The 20,577-nt window shown below is 34.4% G+C and overlaps 1 protein-coding gene across 2 annotated transcripts; it reads left to right on the top strand.

The window, feature by feature from the left end:
- The first annotated feature begins 1,341 nt into the window (after positions 1-1,341).
- On the top strand, positions 1,342-19,743 carry LOC119076368 (developmental protein eyes absent). Of its 2 annotated transcripts, XM_037183075.1 has the most exons (9): positions 1,342-1,820; positions 4,005-4,499; positions 8,660-8,712; positions 16,605-16,870; positions 16,952-17,902; positions 17,975-18,079; positions 18,144-18,258; positions 18,589-18,833; positions 18,899-19,743. In XM_037183075.1, exons 2-9 carry the CDS (start codon positions 4,428-4,430, stop codon positions 19,078-19,080), a joined length of 1,989 nt encoding a protein of 662 aa, XP_037038970.1. In that variant the 5' UTR covers positions 1,342-1,820; positions 4,005-4,427; the 3' UTR covers positions 19,081-19,743. The 2 variants fall into 2 exon arrangements, with proteins under 2 accessions (XP_037038970.1, XP_037038969.1); XM_037183074.1 differs by having other exon boundaries at positions 16,605-17,902.
- The last annotated feature ends 834 nt before the right edge of the window (positions 19,744-20,577 follow it).

Raw genomic sequence — 20,577 nt, 5'->3', positions numbered from 1 at the left:
AAAACAATTTGATCGCTACATAACTTTTGTGTTGTAGGTGTTGCGTCCATAAACGTAATTTGTTGACATCTTATGAATTTATAAAATCGTTTCCGTACTCAAGGCAAAACAAATTTTCTGCTCTACGGTATGTTTTCTTCACATCTCTCGCGGAAAATATTCCACAATGTGAAAACGGCTGTGTCCAAAATTCTAGTTTTTTTTATGCGTAGCGCCTACACAACCTTGTAAAAACAACTTGAAGGCGCTACTTATTTTAGTACAAGAAACCAAGTAGACGTTTCACATGGCATGTCTAGTATTAGTTTTATTCGGTGTATCGCGAACGCGTGAAAAATGAAAGTAAATAAAAATGGAAATGTAATTGATGCAGTGCGAGTTTCGTCGGGTCGAAGTCATGTTGTTCGACCGACTAGTGCTACATTATTATGATACTCATGAGAAAAAAATGTGGATCCAAGCGAATTTACTGGTAATATCGTGATATTGTTAGGCAAAGTGTTGGCAAAGTGTTGGCAACTGTTGTGCCATATAGCTCATCTGGATAGATTTTTTCAACTGTAAAGACCTGGAAGACCTGTAACCGAGGCTATTAAAGGTTTGTCTATTCCCCAGGATATTTGTGTAGAAATTCTGTGTAGAAATTTGTGGTCAAATCTTGTGCGGGAGTGCTATTTGTCTCGAATTTCATGAATATTCCAAAACAAACTGTAGGTGGCGCTAACTAGCCAAATTTAGCGAAAACCCTAACCAAGTGCCGCCACCGTCCGATAGATGGGGCGTATGGTCAGAATATCATAGACACAAACCGAGGCCAATCTCTTTAGCCTCTCCTTAAATCAACGTGTTAATAATGGGATTAAAAATAAAATAAAATTTGTCATCTATTTTAAATATTTGATTAATTGAAAGATATTTTCTTGACAGTCCGATGTCGATACCAATTTTATCTGCGTGTGTCGAAGAAAATCTTTTTTGCTTTTTTAAATCGAACCAAATAAAAATGCACAACCAGGAAAATAGTTGAATGGAACAAGAAAAACAGAGACAAAACGTTTTTTCCTTTTCATTTAGATGGTAGACAGAGGTCGATAAAGAGCGGAGAGCTACAACATTTTTCGACTGAAACAAACATATAATCCGAATCCTGTGCAAATTTATTGTAAGTGAGAAAAGAAATGTCTATGTGTATACACAACATATAGATCTACGTAACATATATATCCAACTAGTATGATTGAAGCACATTATATTTCCTCCGATTGTGCTTCGTTACATATACACACATCGACTCTGTTCAAATAATATCGTGAAGAAGGTTTATGGAATTTAAGCCTTAGTTACTTCACGACGGTTGGAATGAATGGATCGGTTTACACTTACAGTTTTAGTAGTATGGTTTTTTTGAATTTGAAAAAACTTTAAAAAATAAAACAATAAACTTTGAATTATTATGTTTAATGTAAGAAGATGTGTACACAACTATTAATGTTTTATTGAATCGATGGATGTTGTAATGTGATATTACCCAGTGGAAAATAAAATAATTTGTTCAACAATCTGCTGTAAACAACACACTACAAATTAATGGATTAAAAATATTACCGAAAAGCGGATTGTTAAAAACCGATAAAAAGGAAAATTTCACACGTTCGAATGAAAATTTAAATTTTATGATAGGTGTACGGGTGTTGTGCTAATTAAATTTAAAAAAAAATCCTTCTGTGAAAATTAAAATTGATAAACAAAACGGGACGTGAAAAATTGTCCACTTCTTATCATTTGTTTGGTTTTTCTTTGCACTTTAGATAACTCACGAGGTAACTAAATCGGCTACAACCGTTATATGTCTGAAGTGTATGTACTATATATGTCTTGTAAAGTGCAGTTTTTCTTGTTGCTGTTTTCTGTTTGTTGCTTTTATTTTTATATGAACGTGTTTGCGAATGGTGTGACCTCAGTGAATCAAAATATTCCAAAATTAATTTTGACATAAACTGCAAAATTCCCAATTCGTAGCTTAATCATTGAAAAAAACTCCTAGCGAACATAATCCTCTGACACCGTGAACGATTTCATTGTTCACGATTATTTAATTCAAATTTTCGCAAGTTATGCCGACGGTCAATCCATCGAGCTCCGATTCAGCCTTATCTTCAATTTCTGCAATTTACTAATGAACTTTTTTTGCTTATATAACCTATTACAGACGGCAAGCATATGACCAGTATTATTATCGGGTCTATTACTTCCATCGATCAAAGTATCTTTAATCTGTTGTTCAATTTTTTTAACATGCATTTTACTATTTAAAGGACAATATTATACAGAGCTTGTCGTTATTTTTGTCGTCGTTATCGATAACAGATGAATAGCCGTATGTGACAGGTTCAGTTCTTCGAATTGTGCTTTTAACCTGTCACAGACGGCAAGCAAATTAATAGTTTTACTATCTGATCTATTACTTCATTTGATCGAAGATTTTCAAAAATTAATTTCAGAAATCTTTTACTTCACATGTTTTGAAAATGCTTTTTACTATATAAGACTTCATTAGTCAGAGCTTGTCGTTTATTATTGCTGTCGTTGTTGATAACCGATGACAACCTGTTACAGTTAAGTAAATTCTTTGCTTTTACCTTTCACAGTAGATAAGCGTATAAGCGTTTTCCTACAATCGAATCTGTTACTTCATTTGATCTAAGCATTTTCAACTGATTGATTACACCTTGTCGTTTATTACTGGTTATTGATAACAGATGGTTGACGTCTGTATCAGGTTGAAACTAAAACTAAAACTGTTATAGGTTGTTTTTTCTGTTTCATCCTTTCGACCTTAAATTTATCTGCCAATGCTTGGAGTTTCAACTTGTTTTGCTAACTATTCCTATGTCATTCATTTTGAATTAAATAATCGAAAAAATTGACGTCGTTTCTCTACATGCATCTCATATCCTGATAGAAAATATCAATGAATTAAAGCTTCTTTTATATCCTACTATATCAATCACTGGCGTCGATGCCTTCAGCTGTAAAAATGGAAAGTCTCGTTTTTCGGCAACGCCTCGGAACAACATACGAAAACTCTACTTTTCATATTTTTATTCCTAGTTATGTACATGACTACTCTATATTTCTTGAATAAGGACGACAATATCCTGAGACGTTTTGTTTGTTTTAGTGCAGTAGTTGTAGTTTGCAAATTTTGTAGATTATGTGCAATTTTGTAGGAAAATTAGAGAGAAGAAGACTTCATTTCTAATTAGATTTGAGTGAAATCCGTCTATATGGTTCAGTACTGACCATTTCAGTAGTAGTTTCATGAGCGTGAAAATCGATTATTTTCATAAATGATGAGAATTTTCGCTTAATTTTTGTAAGATATTTTATTGCCTCTATTCGAACTCATATATACAAAAAAATAACCTGACATACCATAAGAACTCTCTTATAATGTAAGGAAAAAGTCATTTCACATAATTGTTCAAGTCCACATGCTTCGGTCGACATTAATTATGTCATCCCAATTCCATCCTTCTGTGAAATAAAGAAAATCGTTTATTGCATGAGCATAATTTTCTTATTCAAAAAAATATGATAAAAACACCAGAAATTCCGACATGCTTAAAAGGCACATTCATATTAGGTAAAAACTGTCCTACATGTGTAAATCTCTATACGGCAATGCACATATGCTAAAGAAGTGGGCATAAATTTAAAAAAAATTCTCGGAATTGATTTCGTTTTCAATATTTATATAAAGGCAAAACTAAATATGCTGAAACCGTTTTTTTTATGTGTGCGCATACAAGAAGTGTTTTATAGTACATTCATTCATACTAAACATTCCTTTGAACGAACGAGATGAAAACAAGAAAAAACTACTAAAATATCCTTCAGAAGATCTATCCCTCAAATTCTTTTTTTCATGTGTTATATTAAGATCAAATCACCCGCCTATTTGCCGCTTACAAGATTTTAATTTATATTGAAAATGTTTTCAGATTAGAGTTATAACTAAAGATAATAGTCATCAAGGTGTAACGAATATGCCACAATAAACCAAGTTCAACCGTGCAAAAGATGAAGTTAATATAAATTGTTCAGCGACAAAGTTGTGATAAAAATATTTTAATTAAAATTAAAAACAAGAAATTTAGTCAAAACAACAACTGATGATAAAGTGCAATAATTAAAAGAAAAATTGTTTAATTTCTTAAAACAAATATAATAAAAAAGCGCTACAAAAACCGCGAAAGACAAATTTCAGTGAATATGCTGCAGTCAATTTGACGATAAATTTATTTTTCTTTAAATTAAATTTAAACCCATGGTTCTGCATAATAAAAACCACACTGAACAAACAACCCAGTGAAATACGGTGGAGGTTTCCATACAACAATTATACTTTTTGAGATTTACTTGAAATGGTGACATTAATGCCTTGTTATATATCAGCACCCCGCTGTGGACTGATTGATAAAATGATAGAACCAAAGGTACTTAAAATCCACCTTTTTTTGTTGTTGTTGTTGCTGTTGTCGTAATGGTCAACACACAAAAATGTATAAATAATTTTTATTTTATTTGTTTATAATATGGAAAAAGAATGGCCAAATAAAATTAACTCTTCTCCTCTGACTCCGGGTATATTATAATGTGATTTAAAGACCAATTCATTTCTTTATCAAAACACTAAATGCCTTCGGTACAAAACGTGCGTATGTGTGTATGACCAAGGTGTATTTGAGATTTTTGGTTGGACGACGTATAATATTTTCTAGGTTTTTATTTACAATTTCTATAAAATATAAATTTTGATATTCTTTATCAGATCTTAACATTGAAGTTTACCCATAAATAACACCAATAAATATCACATAAAACAGTACCAGCACCTCAAGTTCAACAATAATTTTTTGTAAAAATATTTTCGATTTTTTGTTTGTTTCTGTCGTTTTACAGAAACAAAAGTTCGAACCAAAAAATATGAAGAATTTTTGAGTTTAATTCTTAAAACATTTTAATTTATGTAATAAATATGAATAATTAGGATATTTTCCTGTGAATGGTGTGTGTGAGTTCGAATTATGGTTGAGATTGTCATTTTTTGTTTCGTTTATTTATTATGCTGGTAATGTGTTGGTAGAAATATTTTAAATTTATGTAGAAAGCAGTAGTTATAATTGGTGTGAAATTTTTGAATTTTATTGGATGCCGAAAAAAATGATATAAAATTCATTCTACAGGTTTGCACAAGTAAATACAGCCACTTTCGCATGCTACTCTTTATGTTCTTTCATCGTTTCACTGGTTTCTCATTTCGTATGTGAATTCAAATGACACATCAAGAAATTAAGGATTACAGCAAAAACAGCTTTGTTACAAAAGTTACAGTATTTACGTGTGCAAAACGAATCAAATAAAAAAGTCTTACTGTTTTGCGCACGTAAATTCTGTAACTTAAGTAAGTCTTTAATGAATGATTGAGAAAGTTATTTTTTTAGTCTCCTTGGTAGAAGTATTTTCATTGAGCAAGGTCACTGTTTGGCAGGTCCTGGAAAGTTACATACATTTTATATGACAACTGAAAAAATTGTGTCTTTTCTGAAAAGCAAGAGAAATGAAGAATGTCAATTCAACGCAGAGAAAAGAATATTGAGATATTTTGTCCTGAGAAAATTCAACAAAGGTTCAACAAAAAACAAGAGGAGATTTACGCGGCAGGCGCGTTAGCAATAGACTCGCACGTTCCTAAACTACATTTTTCGCAATATTTCCACTCATTTCTTAGTTGAGTGTAATTGCTATTACAATTGCCACAATCGCAGTAGTCCTTATTACATAAATTCAATTACGAAATTTATGGTAAAATTGTGAAATCACATAATAGTCAACTGTCAAATGTCGAACAATGTAGGGTTAGCGGATCATACATTTTAATCAGTCAAGTCGTGACGCTCGTCTAGTTAACATCTCCGCTAAAACATTCTCTCTCAACTATCAACTATTGATAGTTGACTATCAATAGTTGAGGGAGAATGTTTTAGTGGAGATGTTAACTGGACGAGCGGATCACACATTTTAATCAGTCAAGTCGTGACTCTTGTCTAGTTAACATCACCGTTAAAACATTCTCTCTCAACTATCAACTATTGATAGTTGACTATCAATTTGAGGGAGAATGTTTTAGCGGAGATGTTAACTGGACGAGCGTCATGAATTGACTGATTAAAATGTATGATCCGCTAGCTACTAGATTGTTCGACATTTCATGGTCAACTATTGAAAGTTAACTATCACACCAATTTCGCAATATTTCGCATGATTTCGCAATATTTCCACACATTGCGTAATTGAATTTATTACAGAAATTTACAGCAATTTACGCAGCCCTCGTCTGGTGAACATCTTCGTTGAAGCATACTGCTGGCCACTTTCAGATACTAATATTTGAGTTCTCATCGAAAAGGCTCACCCTCTATCACATATCAGACATACGTGAGAATGGTAGTTGGGCAGAGTGAATTCGATTGGGACTAAAAATCTTAATGGAGTGATGTGTGTCGTTGCGCGAGACGCTGTGACCTATAAATTTTTGAGGTCTGATCGAAAAGGCTCACCCTTCATCAATATACCAGACTCAAGTGATAATTGTAGATGGGCAGAGTCAAAAAGATCGGGATCAAAAGTTTGGATAGTTTGAGCGTGTCGCTTCAACCGTCCTTTCATATTTCTCTAAAGTTACGACACACGGACAGACAGACGGACGGACGGACGGACGGACGGACGGACGGACGGACGGACGGACGGACGGACAGACGGACGGACGGACAGACGGACGGACGGACGGACGGACGGACGGACGGACATGGCTCAATCGTCTTATAATATCATACTGATAATAATTGCCCACTACGATATAGGCCGTTTTCGATTATTTCACTTACTTACACGATGGTGGGCAAAACATAAAGACTCTCACGATTTACTTCGTATCGTGCGAGTCTAATTATCCGTCTCACCAACTCTTTAAACATCCATGGTATGTCTTTATAATGAGTAGCTAGAAGTTAAGCGTTTTTTTAGCCATTTAAATACGTCAATTATTATTACCTCCAGTGCTCTGCTGATTTCTGTGTTTATCAAATTTGAAATGACAATGCTCGAAAGAAAATGTATTCTCATTAAACACGATAATAATAAAAAAACTTAATTTCAATTAGCATTTTTTAGAAAGCTAGCTCATTTTCAATATTGTCACACAACACCTCCGCACAGATTTGCAGATTCCACTTCTGTATTTTCTAAGTTTCTGATAGTCTGACAAGTAAATTAGGATTGACAGATGCAGAAACAGTATGGGTTTGTCATTGGCATTTACTAACTCAAGTTCCTTGATGCGTTCGTAATTTGAATTATTTAAATATACCTTATTTCGTCTAAAAAAACCGTCGGAACATTAAAATACTAGTAAAAACTGATAAAGAACATATGAGCTGACTATGTCAGACAAGCAGTTAATTGGCCCTTCTAAGACAGTGTCTAGATGTGCCTTAAAACACTTAGTTAAGCACGAAAACAGTCTCTGTATTGTGGGCCTTTCAGAAATACAAGTATTTAAATCGGCATTTAGTTAAACAAAATATTACTTTACCTCAAGCTTTAGAAAAAAAAACCTTAGTTACGATATACAGTAAGAACTTAACTATAACGGCAATGACATTTTGGAAAATGCAGTACAATAATTTAGAAAACTAGGACGAGTGTAGCATCTCAGATTTAGCATTTAAAAAACTATTATCCATCTGTTATCGGCCGCAACGACACTTGTATAGTAAAAACAAACGAAGTAAAAGAATTAGCAAACATTAGGCGATACGTCAAACGTAAGAAGTAGCATTATTTAGCAGTTTGTAGTAACATGCTTGCCGTTTCAAGAAAGTTGAAGTCTTAGCATTTCGACACAGTCACAGCTTACCACTCAAAAATACAGCACGGTGCGCTTGAATTGGACTTAATTAAGAGTAAGACGTAACTAAAAAATTTTCTTTATTATTGTTCCTAGTGTTAAACAGAATATTTTGAGCAAAAAAGAAGTTGGTCACAGACGGTGACTTTTTTGAATTGGAGCACTTCAAGGTGTATATCAGGTGCTATATAAGAGTTTTTCCTTATAAATATTGAGATTGGAAACAGTTTCCTATGTTGATTTTGTTATTTGCCACAGTGGACATCATTACCTTTCCAATGACACCAATTTTTTCAATTTTTCTTAGTAATGGAAAAGGCAAATTTACAAAATTTGAAGTCAGACCTGTGTGGTGTCACTGTAAAGGTAGTTATGTCCACATTGTACCACAATAACAAACCACATAACTACTCAGAACTACGAGGAACAACGATAAAGAAATAAATTAGAGTTATATCCCACTCTTAATTAAGTCCATTTCAAGCGCACCGTGTCAAGCAATTATACCCGTTTTTTATTACTTTTCGAGTTTAGTTTTTTGTTATGTACATAGGACAGGCCCGGCCTGGGGATGCTGTGAATAGATTACTACTTCTTCTAATTATTGCAGATGTTGTCTCCTTAATTCTTACAATTAAAGTATTTTGTTGAAAACCTAAAATAAAATAAATTTTTCTTACGTTGCAGGTGAAAAGACCGAAAATAGAAGCGACAGAACCAAACGATAGGAATTCAAGCAGGTAAATTATAACGTTTTATGAAAATACATTTTCCCAATTTGTATGCATCAATTCCCAGAAACAAATTACATTTTCAAATAAATACATGAAAGCCCCTTAAACTATTTCGGTTGTAAATTCAAAACTAATTAAGATTTTACGTTCATAATGAGACAAACATCGCCCAGCCGGTAAGTCTCGTTATTTTATTCCAAATAAAATGAGTAAAATGTTCATATTTTACTGGCATTTGGCGTTCATCCAATGAAATTTTGTATGTCAAAAATGAAAATCATTTTCGCGTATTCCTCTTGTTTTCATGTTTTGCAAAAAAAAAAACGAAGAAAATTTGATGGGAAATTAATGAAACACAATTTGTATTCGGGTTTAATGTGTGTGCGGCTTTTTGAATGTAAATTACGGCATGCAAGTCACATATTGCACTTTGTACAATGTTTCATTCAAATTAATTGTGTTGCATAATTTTTCTGTGAATGTTTAATACTTTGCGTATTACATTCATGTTAACATGGCGTATATTAGAAATGATATTTGAATAAAGTTTAATATTTTAAACAGACTATTAATTACAACACAAACATAAACAGACGATGAAATAGAGATAAAAAAAAACGAAATGAGGAAAAAAACGAATCTTATGTATCCACCTGTTCTTCAGTTAAACAACCCGAGACTTAATAGTGAGAAGCTCAAAAATAGACAAACAATTAAAAATTAAGTTGTAAATTTTTACACTTAGCAGTTAACAAATGTGTCCAACCGGTTTCTCTTTTTTTTTTGGTTCTCAACAAGATATATTTTCTATATAAACCGAAAATTTTCTTATTACAAATTTTTTTTCTTCATAAATAAAAAATATTCCAAGCAATAATTTTATTCCATTTTTTATTATAAACAGAGTTCTTAATTTTTTTTTTGTTCTTCTTCTTCTTCAGCCTTTATTATTATTTGAGAAAACAACGTTTTTAATGTGTTTATCACAAGGCACCACATCAAAGTCAGATAATAATTCTGTTAAAGTTTTTTTTTTTTTTTGAAGGAACAACGGAAAAAAAATCTGTAATGATTTGATTATTATTGTACGAGGAGAGTTTCTTTTTCTCATTGTTGTTGTTCGTTTGGTTTTTCTTCCTCGGGTGTGTGAGGTTGTTGTAACCAATCCATAACCCATTGTTACGATATATTTTTATGAATAAAAATGGGAATGATTTACTTAAAAACGTAACGAAGGAAGCGTGAACCCGTATTAAGATTATGAGCTTATATAATTTATTGGTGGACCTCCTATGAAGATTTTAGAAGAAATAAAAAAGAGTTTTTTTATCTGTGGACTTGGAGCACAGCACAATAAGTGTGATGACTGAGATGATGGCGCTTATATGAATTCATACATTATAATTGAAAAATTTGTTGTATAGATATGGAGTAGTTACTTAGTTACCGAGGTAAGAAAAAACAATGTGACAATTCGAGGAATAAAATTTTCACTTTCTCCTCCTGGTAGAAAAAAGAAATTTTCTCCACTTAATTGTCCTCAGACAAAACATTAACAAAGTGACATTTTGTCAACGCATTTTGAGTATAGAAAATAATTATAGTGTGATTAGCCTTATTTCCCTCAATCAAAATGATATCACAAAATTATGTTTTGTTGAAGCCGTGTCTGATGACAGGTCGGAGGAGAAAATGTCTATTTTCTCGCCTCTTGTTTTGACAGGGAACATAATAGGAGTTGTTTCTACCGAACTGTCACCTTTTTTTTGTTTTGTGTTGTATCATGTTGTTTTTACCAAGATAAGCAAAACATTTTTCGCAACAAAGGCAAAACCAATTTTCTCGCCTGCACTGTAAAACACGTTGCATTCACCTCTGGAAGAAAATAGAAAATTTCGACTCTAGTCATTATAGTTGACATTAGTTATAGAAGGGTTACAATTTTTTTTTGATCTTACAGTTTGTAACATTCATAAGTATCAACATATTATACATTTCTTATTTCTCCAACTTCTCTCATTTCTCCATAACGAGTATATGGAGAAATGAGAGAAGTAAGCAAAATAAAAAATGTATAATATGTCGATACTTTTGAATGTTAAAAACTGTACAAATTTCTTTTAAATTTCATTATAGTTGACTCAACAATTTTCTTACGTCAGCTGTATTAAAAGGTTGTTAGTAAAACTGCTCATAAATTTGTTTATCGCTACCTTATTACGAAACTGACGACTATTTTCGACAAATTTAATTTTTATGTTCAAATTTATCAAGTAAATAAAACATTGAGCAAAAAGAAATTAGGGAAATCGTAGAAGAGGAAAGAAGAGAATATTAGTTATTTATGCAACTAGTTGCGAAAAGTGGTAATTTTTGTCACTAGATGTGATGTTAACCACATCGTGTGACAAAAACTACCACTTTCGCAACGTGTTGCATACAACGTTTTCTGCAACAAGCTGCGAAAAATGAACTTTTGAAATGCAAAACATAACTCTACTTTTAACATACATTCGGCTGTATCAACGAAATATTGTATGAACGATCAAGTAGACTGCATTTATGTTCGCTTCAAAAATTGGTTCACTGCGACTATATATCTCAATAGCCGAAAGTTTTTCTAAGTGTTGTACACGTTAAAAAATTTGTGAATCTAAATCGCAATGGAATGGACTCACAAACGCTAATTTCATGGAGTGTGGTGAATAGCATGGCAAATTCAGCAACAAAACGTACACAAAAAACAGAAGAGACAACATAACCTCAACTTATACCAACAATGCATATTTCCATCTGTGAGCTTAATTCAAGGAAGATGGCAACCAATCATATTCGCTTTACTCCATTGGTTCTTGAAGATTACGCAATCGCGTGTCAACAAAACGACGACTGAACACTTCTTTCCAACATTGAAATCTCCCAGTCAAGGAACGCAAAGCGAACATCAAATCAATTTACCGGCGCTGCAATCAGATCTGGTGTGGTTACCTTTCGTCTTGTATTTCACTCATCATGGCTGAACATTTCATCGAAATCTCCCAGTCAACGAAAAACAGGAGTAATTGTACACATTCAGCACACCGGAACGAACAGATCTGGACCAGTTTTCAAATGCATATCTACATAGAGTCAATTGATTGTTTGGCCATTCCATTAACATCGTATTTCAATTTGCGTGACTGAACATCTCTCGAAGATCTCCCAGTCGGGAAATTCGTAATCAATGGCTAGTGGTCACTCATCATTATGAACGGAAGTAACTGGTTGGGATTAAAACTTGAATTTTCTTTCGCAATACATCTAGTCTAGTATGTATATTTTGTTCGATTTTGTTATCCTATACGTCATTTTAAAATAAAAATAAAAAATAGCCGAATGGTTAGAGGTGTTGCTCGATAAGCATTGGGTTTTGGTGTCGGTGGCAGCAATTTTCGGGTCCTAGGTATGAAAAATATTTTTCATACCTAGGACCCGAAAAGAGCGACTTCGTCGCACTTTTTCTCCGTCCAATATGAAAAATACTATTCGTACCACCTTCGCCTTCGGCTCTGCCTGGAAACTTCTCACACGCTTTTATTCCTAGGTACGAAATGTACTATTTAAAGAATCAAAATCAGAAGTAGTTAATTCTATCCCATGCTTCCCTTTTTAAGTTATCAACTAAACAACTAGAGCGATTGAAAATACATAGACACGACATACTACGTAGATTGTCGATTTGTTGCACTAAGACATTGGTGGACCTTTTGATTAACGACTGACTGATCATAAATGAAAGGATACTAAATATGAACGACCTTTAAAATTTAGAGGAGGTTCATGCTGTTGGTTGATTATAAGTAATTTAGTGTTCTTTTCCATACATTTGTTCTACGGATTCCGTGACTGTATAATACCATAGAAAACACTTACTTAGTAAGTAAGCACAAGTTAGATGTAACATCAAATTCGTCAAAATTTACAGACACGACCCCACAATAAGACCAATAACCAAATTAAGTTTCTGTTCCACAAAAATATCATTTTTTTTTTGTTTATAGTTTTTATCGAGGTTTTTACTGATTTTTTTTGTCTCTAAAATAGTTAAAACTCTCGAAATGTGTTAGAAATACTTGAAATGTCTTTGCGGCGTAAATGTATTGAACTTTTGGTCCTTATTAGTTTTTGGCATATGGTATTTATGAACATTTCCATTCCAAGTTATTTTTCTTTTCCTTTTAGTATGTTTAACTTGGAGCATTAATAAATGAATTATGAGTGACACATTCATACATTTTTTTTAAATGGGATTTTAAGAACCATTTGAACTTGTGTGTACGTACGTAAACACATCGTGTTTAATTTTATTTTATGCTAAATTAGTCGTTAAACAAGTGGAAATGAATGAGCAACATTATTATGCAATAATAATGTCAACGGAATTAGTTTTAATGTGAAGTGAATCTAATAGCAAGAATTTAGGAACAAAAAATATAGAGCAGAAAAACAGAACAGAAATAGCTATAATAAGAGATCTCGTCATCCGTCTAACTTTCTAACATTTTACAGGCGGATCCTGGATGTGGATCGTTAAATCTGTTAGTTCGTTTGTTTAAGATATCACATTCATTAGTGTCTGAAACGATGTTTATTGTCACTCGACGCATTAGGCCTACACATATAGTGCCTAGATAAGCATTTATCACTCAGTGGCAACACATATAATACAACCGAGTGATAATAATCGATTAATAATAATAATAATCGATCGACCCGACTCTGCCACACGTTCAATTTCGTACCGCTCTGCTTCACCCGCTCAGTTTTTGGTTCATTCGTTCAACTATGATTGTGCCAACGCTACGTCGATTATTTCTATCTATATTGACGAACTTTCTGCGATAATCGGTTTCTTGTTTGTTTCTTCTTTTTTTATAATTTTGACTCGAGATTTTTCTGATGCCGACGGTTACCTTTTTATTTCACTCTGTGGTGAACGGAAGATCTTTGGAAATTTCGCGGGTTGTAGCCCGAACGAAGTGAGTGTTGTTAAACAAAATTTGTATGGAATCACTTTACACACCACATCAACTCTCAAAACAGTAAATTTGATGAATAAGTGATTAAATAGTAATAGTATTTGCCTGCGGCGCGGGCTGCAAACTTCACACGTTTGAATTTTTTTACTTTCGCCCCGAGTGATGCATACTATTTTTTCATGTATCGGGGCCGAAAATGAGGGAGTTTCGATATTTTTCTCAGGTTTTCGACCCCTTACATGAAAAATTTTTTGAGTATCTGTTTTGGACGATTGATTTTAGGCACTTTCGCATGTAGCCCTCACTTCGTTCGGGCTACAACAAGCAAAATTGCCTAAAAACAATCGTCCAAAACAGATACACAAATAACTATTGTATGCTTGCTAAGAGGACCGAAAGTAAAGCTGTCAATTCGCGGTGCGAAAGCTTTCGCTTTCGCCCCTTGAATTGACATTTCTTTACTTTCGGTCCTCTTAGCAAGCATACAATAGTTATTTTCATGTGTCGGGCCCGAAAATGAGGGAGTTTCGATATTTTTCTCAGGTTTTCGACCCCTTACATGAAAATTTTTTGAGTATCTGTTTTGGACGATTGATTTTAGGCACTTTCGCATGTAGCCCTCACTTCGTTCGGGCTACAACAAGCGAAATTGCCTAAAAACAATCGTCCAAAACAGATACACAAATAACTATTGTATGCTTGCTAAGAGGACCGAAAGTAAAGCTGTCAATTCGCGGTGCGAAAGCTTTCGCTTTCGCCCCTTGAATTGACATTTCTTTACTTTCAAGAAATGTCAATTCAAGGGGCGAAAGCGAAAGCTTTCGCACCGCGAATTGACAGCTTTACTTTCGGTCCTCTTAGCAAGCATACAATAGTTATTTTCATGTGTCGGGGCCGAAAATGAGGGAGTTTCGATATTTTTCTCAGGTTTTCGACCCCTTACATGAAAATTTTTTTGAGTATCTGTTTTGGACGATTGTTTTTAGGCAATTTCGCGAGTTGTAGCCCGAACGAAGTGACTCTTGTGGGAATTTCCTCCCGTCAGTAAACAAATTTTATATTGGAAGAAATCGACGGTAGAGTATAAATAGATTTTTCGCAATTCCGGTCCATAATCATCACCTTTCCATGCATCCATTTAATGTCGTTTTGAAGGTATTTATTTCACTGTATTCCCGGACACAGCGCAATATGAAGTTTTTTTTCGCACGCAGTGCGTTATCAGCTTTTTTTTCGCACGCTAAAGAACCTATTACCTTCAACGAAGGCTAAATTTTTATAAATAAAAATCTTGCATTGACCAGAAATCGAACCCCCGACACCAAAAGGTTTTTGAGCACAAAGCAGAGACTTTAGCCATTCTGCTATAGAGTCACACAATTATACCGAACGTATTGTTGAAGCGTATATACTAAGCATTGACTACTCGATTTCATTCAACGCGTCTCTTTACATCACATTGCAATGTGTATTATAATGCAGCCTTCTTGATCGTTCAAATGAATTTCTGTATACACAAGAATTTTAGAACAAAATGTAGGACATGTTTTGCATTGGAAAGGTGATTATGGCCCGAAATTGCGAAAAACGTTGTATCTACCACGGTAGGTATGCCGGTATTTTTTCGCACACGACGTCTTGTCGACCTCGGCTTCGCCTCGGGTCGGCAATCGACATCTAGTGCGAAAAAATACCTTCATACCTAGATAAATAACTATATCGCATATGCGGTGTGATTCCCCGAAAAAATTATTCACAAACATTATACTTCTGTAAATTGTCAAAGTGTCATTCGCATATCTTGTTGTCTCGTTTTCGCTTATGCGATAAAAAAGAATATGCACGTATGACAAGCCGTCTCGGCAAGCCTCGACCGCTTTGTCATCCGTGCATAATATTTATTATTGCATTGCGGTCTATATATCGACATTAAACACTGTTTTTCGGAGTATTATACCAAACATTATTTCCCTCAATTAATCCATTGATATGACGTCATTATTATTTATCTAGGTAAATATATCCTACATTAATATATCGATAAGTTGATCGTTTCCGCAATACAATAAAACATTATAAGGTACCAGTGAATATACCACGCACTAATACTCTTCTGTATATTACACGTACACTCGTTACACTCGTGTTTGTGCAATATAGAGAAGAGTATTAATGCTCGGTATATTCACCGGTACCTTAATGTACTAATAAAGGAAATAGACAGTGGGAAAGAGAGCTTTTTCTCACCTTTTATTAAATCACCTGTTGAATTAGCTTAGAAGCGCATATAAACATTTAATTCTGTAGTACAAAATGGGACTCATAATGAGAAGAATGATGCATTTCCCATTCATAATAGAAGTCATCAGTGACTATTCATCTTAAGAAAACAAAAATAATTAAGAAAAACAATATTCTCTCCCAGGAGACACGTGAAATACAATAATTTATAGCAAGTGTTATTGTTAATGACACTTATGTAAGCACCACTGCTCTTCATTTTTGTTATTGCTTTTTTTCTCTTGTTGGTAAATACTTAAAGACCTTATAGTGCGTCGAACTAAATATTTCCATATACCATCAACATCAGAGGCACAGCACGCATTTATCCCATTCGGACCCATTTGTGACGCACATGTTTTTTAATTTTTTTTTTTCACAATTTTAATGAAGCGTTGCAGAATCGACTCGTTTTTAGGCTTATTTATTTTTGCGTCGTTTAGAAACAATGGCTTTGAATAGAATCGGTTGACGTTTAAGATTCTGAAACTCTTATTTTTATGCATCCATTCGGTTTGCAGAGATGTGATAATCTTTACTTTATCGTTAGATACGCCTGTGCAACTGAACAACTAAATATTTATTGTTCTTCTGTTTCAGACAATGCGGTCCAACCGGAAACTTGAACCAATGTAACTCAACCGCAGTAACCAACAATCTACCACTCAGTACATCAACTTCCATCTCATTTTCTCAGCCATCATTGCCATTTATCAACAGTCATAATATCACATCACAACAGGCCAGCATCGGTAACAATATAGCTCTATCCACATCCGGCACCACATCGTCGTCATCGATTGGATTGGGACTTAATCTAACATCTAACGGTGGCGGTTCGGCAAGCAATTCACAAAGTGATAATGGTAATCATACGACAACGTCAAATGCCGCACATTTATCCACAATTTTAAACAATTCAATAAACTTGGGTGTATCGCCATCAGCAAATCGTACAAATGTAATTCAGTCTGACCTGGGAATGTCACATTGGCTGAATGAAACAGCTCTGGTTAAATCGGAAAATCGAAGTCCAACATTGGATGTTGCAACCGTCGGCAGTTTATCGAATTCGTCACATTTAGACTCGACATTATTCTGTTCGAATCCAACCACTGGCCTGGAAAGTTTACAAAACTCAAACTCCTTTGACCATAAGCAAGATTATTACAACTACTACAACAGCATGCAGCAATACACGCCGTCGTTTTACTCGTCGTATGGGTCTCCCTATCCGACTAGAACAACGCCGAAAATTCCTTCACCAAACACATATCTTGCGTCAACTTATTCCTCATCGGCAAACAATAACTCCTCTCAATTGTACACCTCGTATGGGTACAACAATTTCGGACAGTTCGGCGCAGCGCAACAAGATTACAGTGGCTATTACAACGACCAATATCCAACCGGATATTACAATGCAGCTAATTATTCATCGTATGTGAGCTCACCCGGTTCCAGCGGCAGTCAAAGTTTTCATTTGACTGCTGGCCTGCCGGAAAGTCCATCCGATGGTCATCCAACCACTCCCACTCTACTTGCTCATTCACATTCGCCCATATCGCCATTGTCGATATCGCCAAACACGATTTCGTCCAAAACGGCCACAACGCCAACAACGAAAACAGGACGAACACGCGGACGTAGACACGCTCATCCAAGTCCAACGCGCAGCACTATATCCGATTCGGGGTTGACTGACAACACGAAAGCGCCAGAACGAGTTTTCATTTGGGATTTGGATGAAACGTTAATCATCTTCCACTCGCTGCTGACGGGAAAATATGCAAACACCTACTCAAAGGAACAGAATCATTACTATCAGTTGGGCATACAAATGGAAGGACTGATATTTGATATGGCTGATGTGCATTTTTTCGGTAATGATGTTGAAGGTACGTGCGCTCTTACACAAATGTGACATTTGAAAGAAAAACAAATTTAACAAAAAATTTCCTTTAATCCAGACTGTGATCAATCGCATATAGACGATGTTAGTTCTGATGATAACGGGCAGGACTTAAGTGGTTACAATTTTGCGACCGATGGTTTTCATTCGGGAACACCACAAGGTATTGTTGTTAGAAATTATTTTTGGAAAAAATCATTTTGAATTAACCGATTTCGTTGGTATAGGAGCTCCACCAAATCTATGCTTGCCGACTGGAGTACGTGGCGGTGTTGACTGGATGAGGAAACTTGCATTTAGATACAGAAAAATCAAAGATTCGTACAACTTATATAGAAACAAGTGAGTACCGTTGTTGATGAGGTCTGTTTTCGATTGTTTTGCGTATCGAAAGTATAACAACTCGAATCTATAACTTCTTTTGTTTTAAGTACGAAATCTTTTACTTCACCACGTTATTATTTTGCTATATAAGATTAGATTGGACTGGTTTCGTTGTTATTTCAGTCGGTTTAAGAGTTGTTGTCGCATTTAATTTTCCCTTTCAACTTTCAAGGCACGTTTATGAGATTGAGTCAACCATTACCAAAAAAAACTAATACGATACCAGTCAACATCCCTTCTTCATTTTCGTCCAAAATTAAAAACTCATTTTTTCTGTTGTATTCCCAGTGTTGGCGGTCTGTTAGGCCAACAAAAACGTGATCAATGGCTCCAGGTACGAGCTGAAATTGAAGCAGCCACCGACAATTGGTCAGCGTTGATAATGAAATGTTTGAGTATGATAGCTCAACGTGAAAATTGTGTCAATGTACTGGTAACGACCACTCAGCTAGTCCACTCACTAGCCAAAGTATTGCTGTTCGGATTCGGTCAAATATTTCCAATTGAAAATATCTACAGTGCAACGAAATTAGGTGAGTCGTGTGAGTGATGTTGGCAACTTTTGCTTAAATTAATCGATAAAAATGTTTTGTCGCAGGCAAGGAAACGTGCTTTGAGCGTGTGGTGACTCGGTTCGGTCGGAAAAGTACCTACGTTGTTATTGGTGACGGACAGGATGAAGAGACGGCCGCAAAGAATCTAACATTTCCATTTTGGAGAATATCGTCACACAGTGATATACGAGCTTTGTATACTGCACTCGACATGGGTTTCTTATGAAAGATTTATCATTTTGTGGAATGAGTAAATTTTATCAATTTAAAGTCTCGTCTATCGTTCTCTTAAATTTGTAACATAAAAGAAAAGATTGTGGATTTAGTGATGAGAATAATTGTACGTTTTACAGTCAAAGTGAAAATTTCATTTTCTTAATTCATTGAATTTTCCGTAAAAATTAAAAAATTTAATTCTATTACCAGTGACAACTTCTTTAAATAAAAATGTTCTGTGGTTAAACTATCAAGCAGGAAGTGAATCTCTAACTCGGTATTTTTTTTTCTTTTTGTTTGCTAAAGCTTTACAATTAAATGTTTTGTACAAATTTCTATTTTCTTCCGGAAAATCTAAAAAATAAAAATTATTTTTAAAAATCTTTTAGTCAATTTCCTAATTAATTTTAAATTAAATTTAGACGAAGGAACTAAGAAAGAGAAAAAACAGTTTTCGAACTATAGAAAAAGCCATTGCTGAGAATTTGTGTTCAGAATTCGATTTTACCATATTTTATTGAAACACTTGAAGGACACTACTTGATCTTGGATCGATTCAAAAATGTTCGATCGATTTTTTTTTAAATACAAATTTTTGTATAAGTTGCACGCGTTGCACACATTTACATCTACGTTTTACTTCAAGTCTTATTTGTAAATATATTTCAAAAAACAAAGAAAAATATGTAAAAGGCAAAAATAAAGCAATGGAAAAGACATTACTGAAGTTTGAGTTTTGTTGGTTACTGATCTTCATTCCAGATCATAGAGGTATACTACCAGATCCTCCTTTTTTACTTGCAGCTGAAAACAATTCTTCTTCTTCTTCTTCTTCTTTTTCAGCCTGTTTCTATCCACTGCTGGATGTAGGCCTCTCCAACTTCTTTCCATTTCGTACGATCCATTGCCATTTGCTGCCAGTTTGTACCTGCAATATTCTTAATTTCAATTGACAACAATGGATACGAAATAATGGCGACGAGTTATTAAAATCGGGATGGTGCCGTATTTTCACGAAAGATGGCGTATTGGAAGACTTGATCTTGGTTCTTAATCTTTAAAGGAAAAATATGAAAAAATTGATTTATGTGAAAGTTTTGAAATATTTTCATTTATCAAAAGGTCCGCATAGTTGTGGAGCAACTTTGTTGATTAAAGTTGCTGATGTTCGTGGACTACTTCACCACTTATCCACCTTGAATCGCTTAGAATTAAATATTGGAAAAATCGCATTCGCATTTTGGTATAAAAACGTTTTTACCGTGGATAAATATTCACATGAGCATTCCAAAGAGGGATTCTTTTGAAAAATAGCCTGCCGAAATCGGACACATTTTCTAGTGGATTTTTTGATATGTTCCTAGATAGGTATTGGTCCCGAGAAGCCAAAACCACTTTCAAAAAAATTCGTCCAAGCTTGTGTGGCTAGTGAGAGGTGATCAAAAACCTAAAACATGCACTTTTCTTATGAAAATTTCTCGTAGGCCACGAAACGTACAAGGTCGTG

The sequence above is a fragment of the Bradysia coprophila genome, unplaced genomic scaffold (genome assembly GCF_014529535.1).
Source record: "Bradysia coprophila strain Holo2 unplaced genomic scaffold, BU_Bcop_v1 contig_232, whole genome shotgun sequence".
NCBI lineage: Eukaryota > Metazoa > Arthropoda > Insecta > Diptera > Sciaridae > Bradysia > Bradysia coprophila.
Note: the sequence above shows the minus strand (reverse complement) of the source record. Positions and strands in the feature narration are given on the sequence as shown.

Excerpts from the sequence above, each read along its gene's own strand:
- LOC119076368 (XM_037183074.1), top strand. The coding sequence starts at position 4,428 with ATGGTGACATTAATGCCTTGTTATATATCAGCACCCCGCTGTGGACTG. Across the intron at positions 4,500-8,659 it reads ATAAAATGATAGAACCAAAG|GTGAAAAGACCGAAAATAGA; the intron begins GTACTTAAAATC and ends CTTACGTTGCAG. Across the intron at positions 18,259-18,588 it reads TACAACTTATATAGAAACAA|TGTTGGCGGTCTGTTAGGCC; the intron begins GTGAGTACCGTT and ends TTGTATTCCCAG.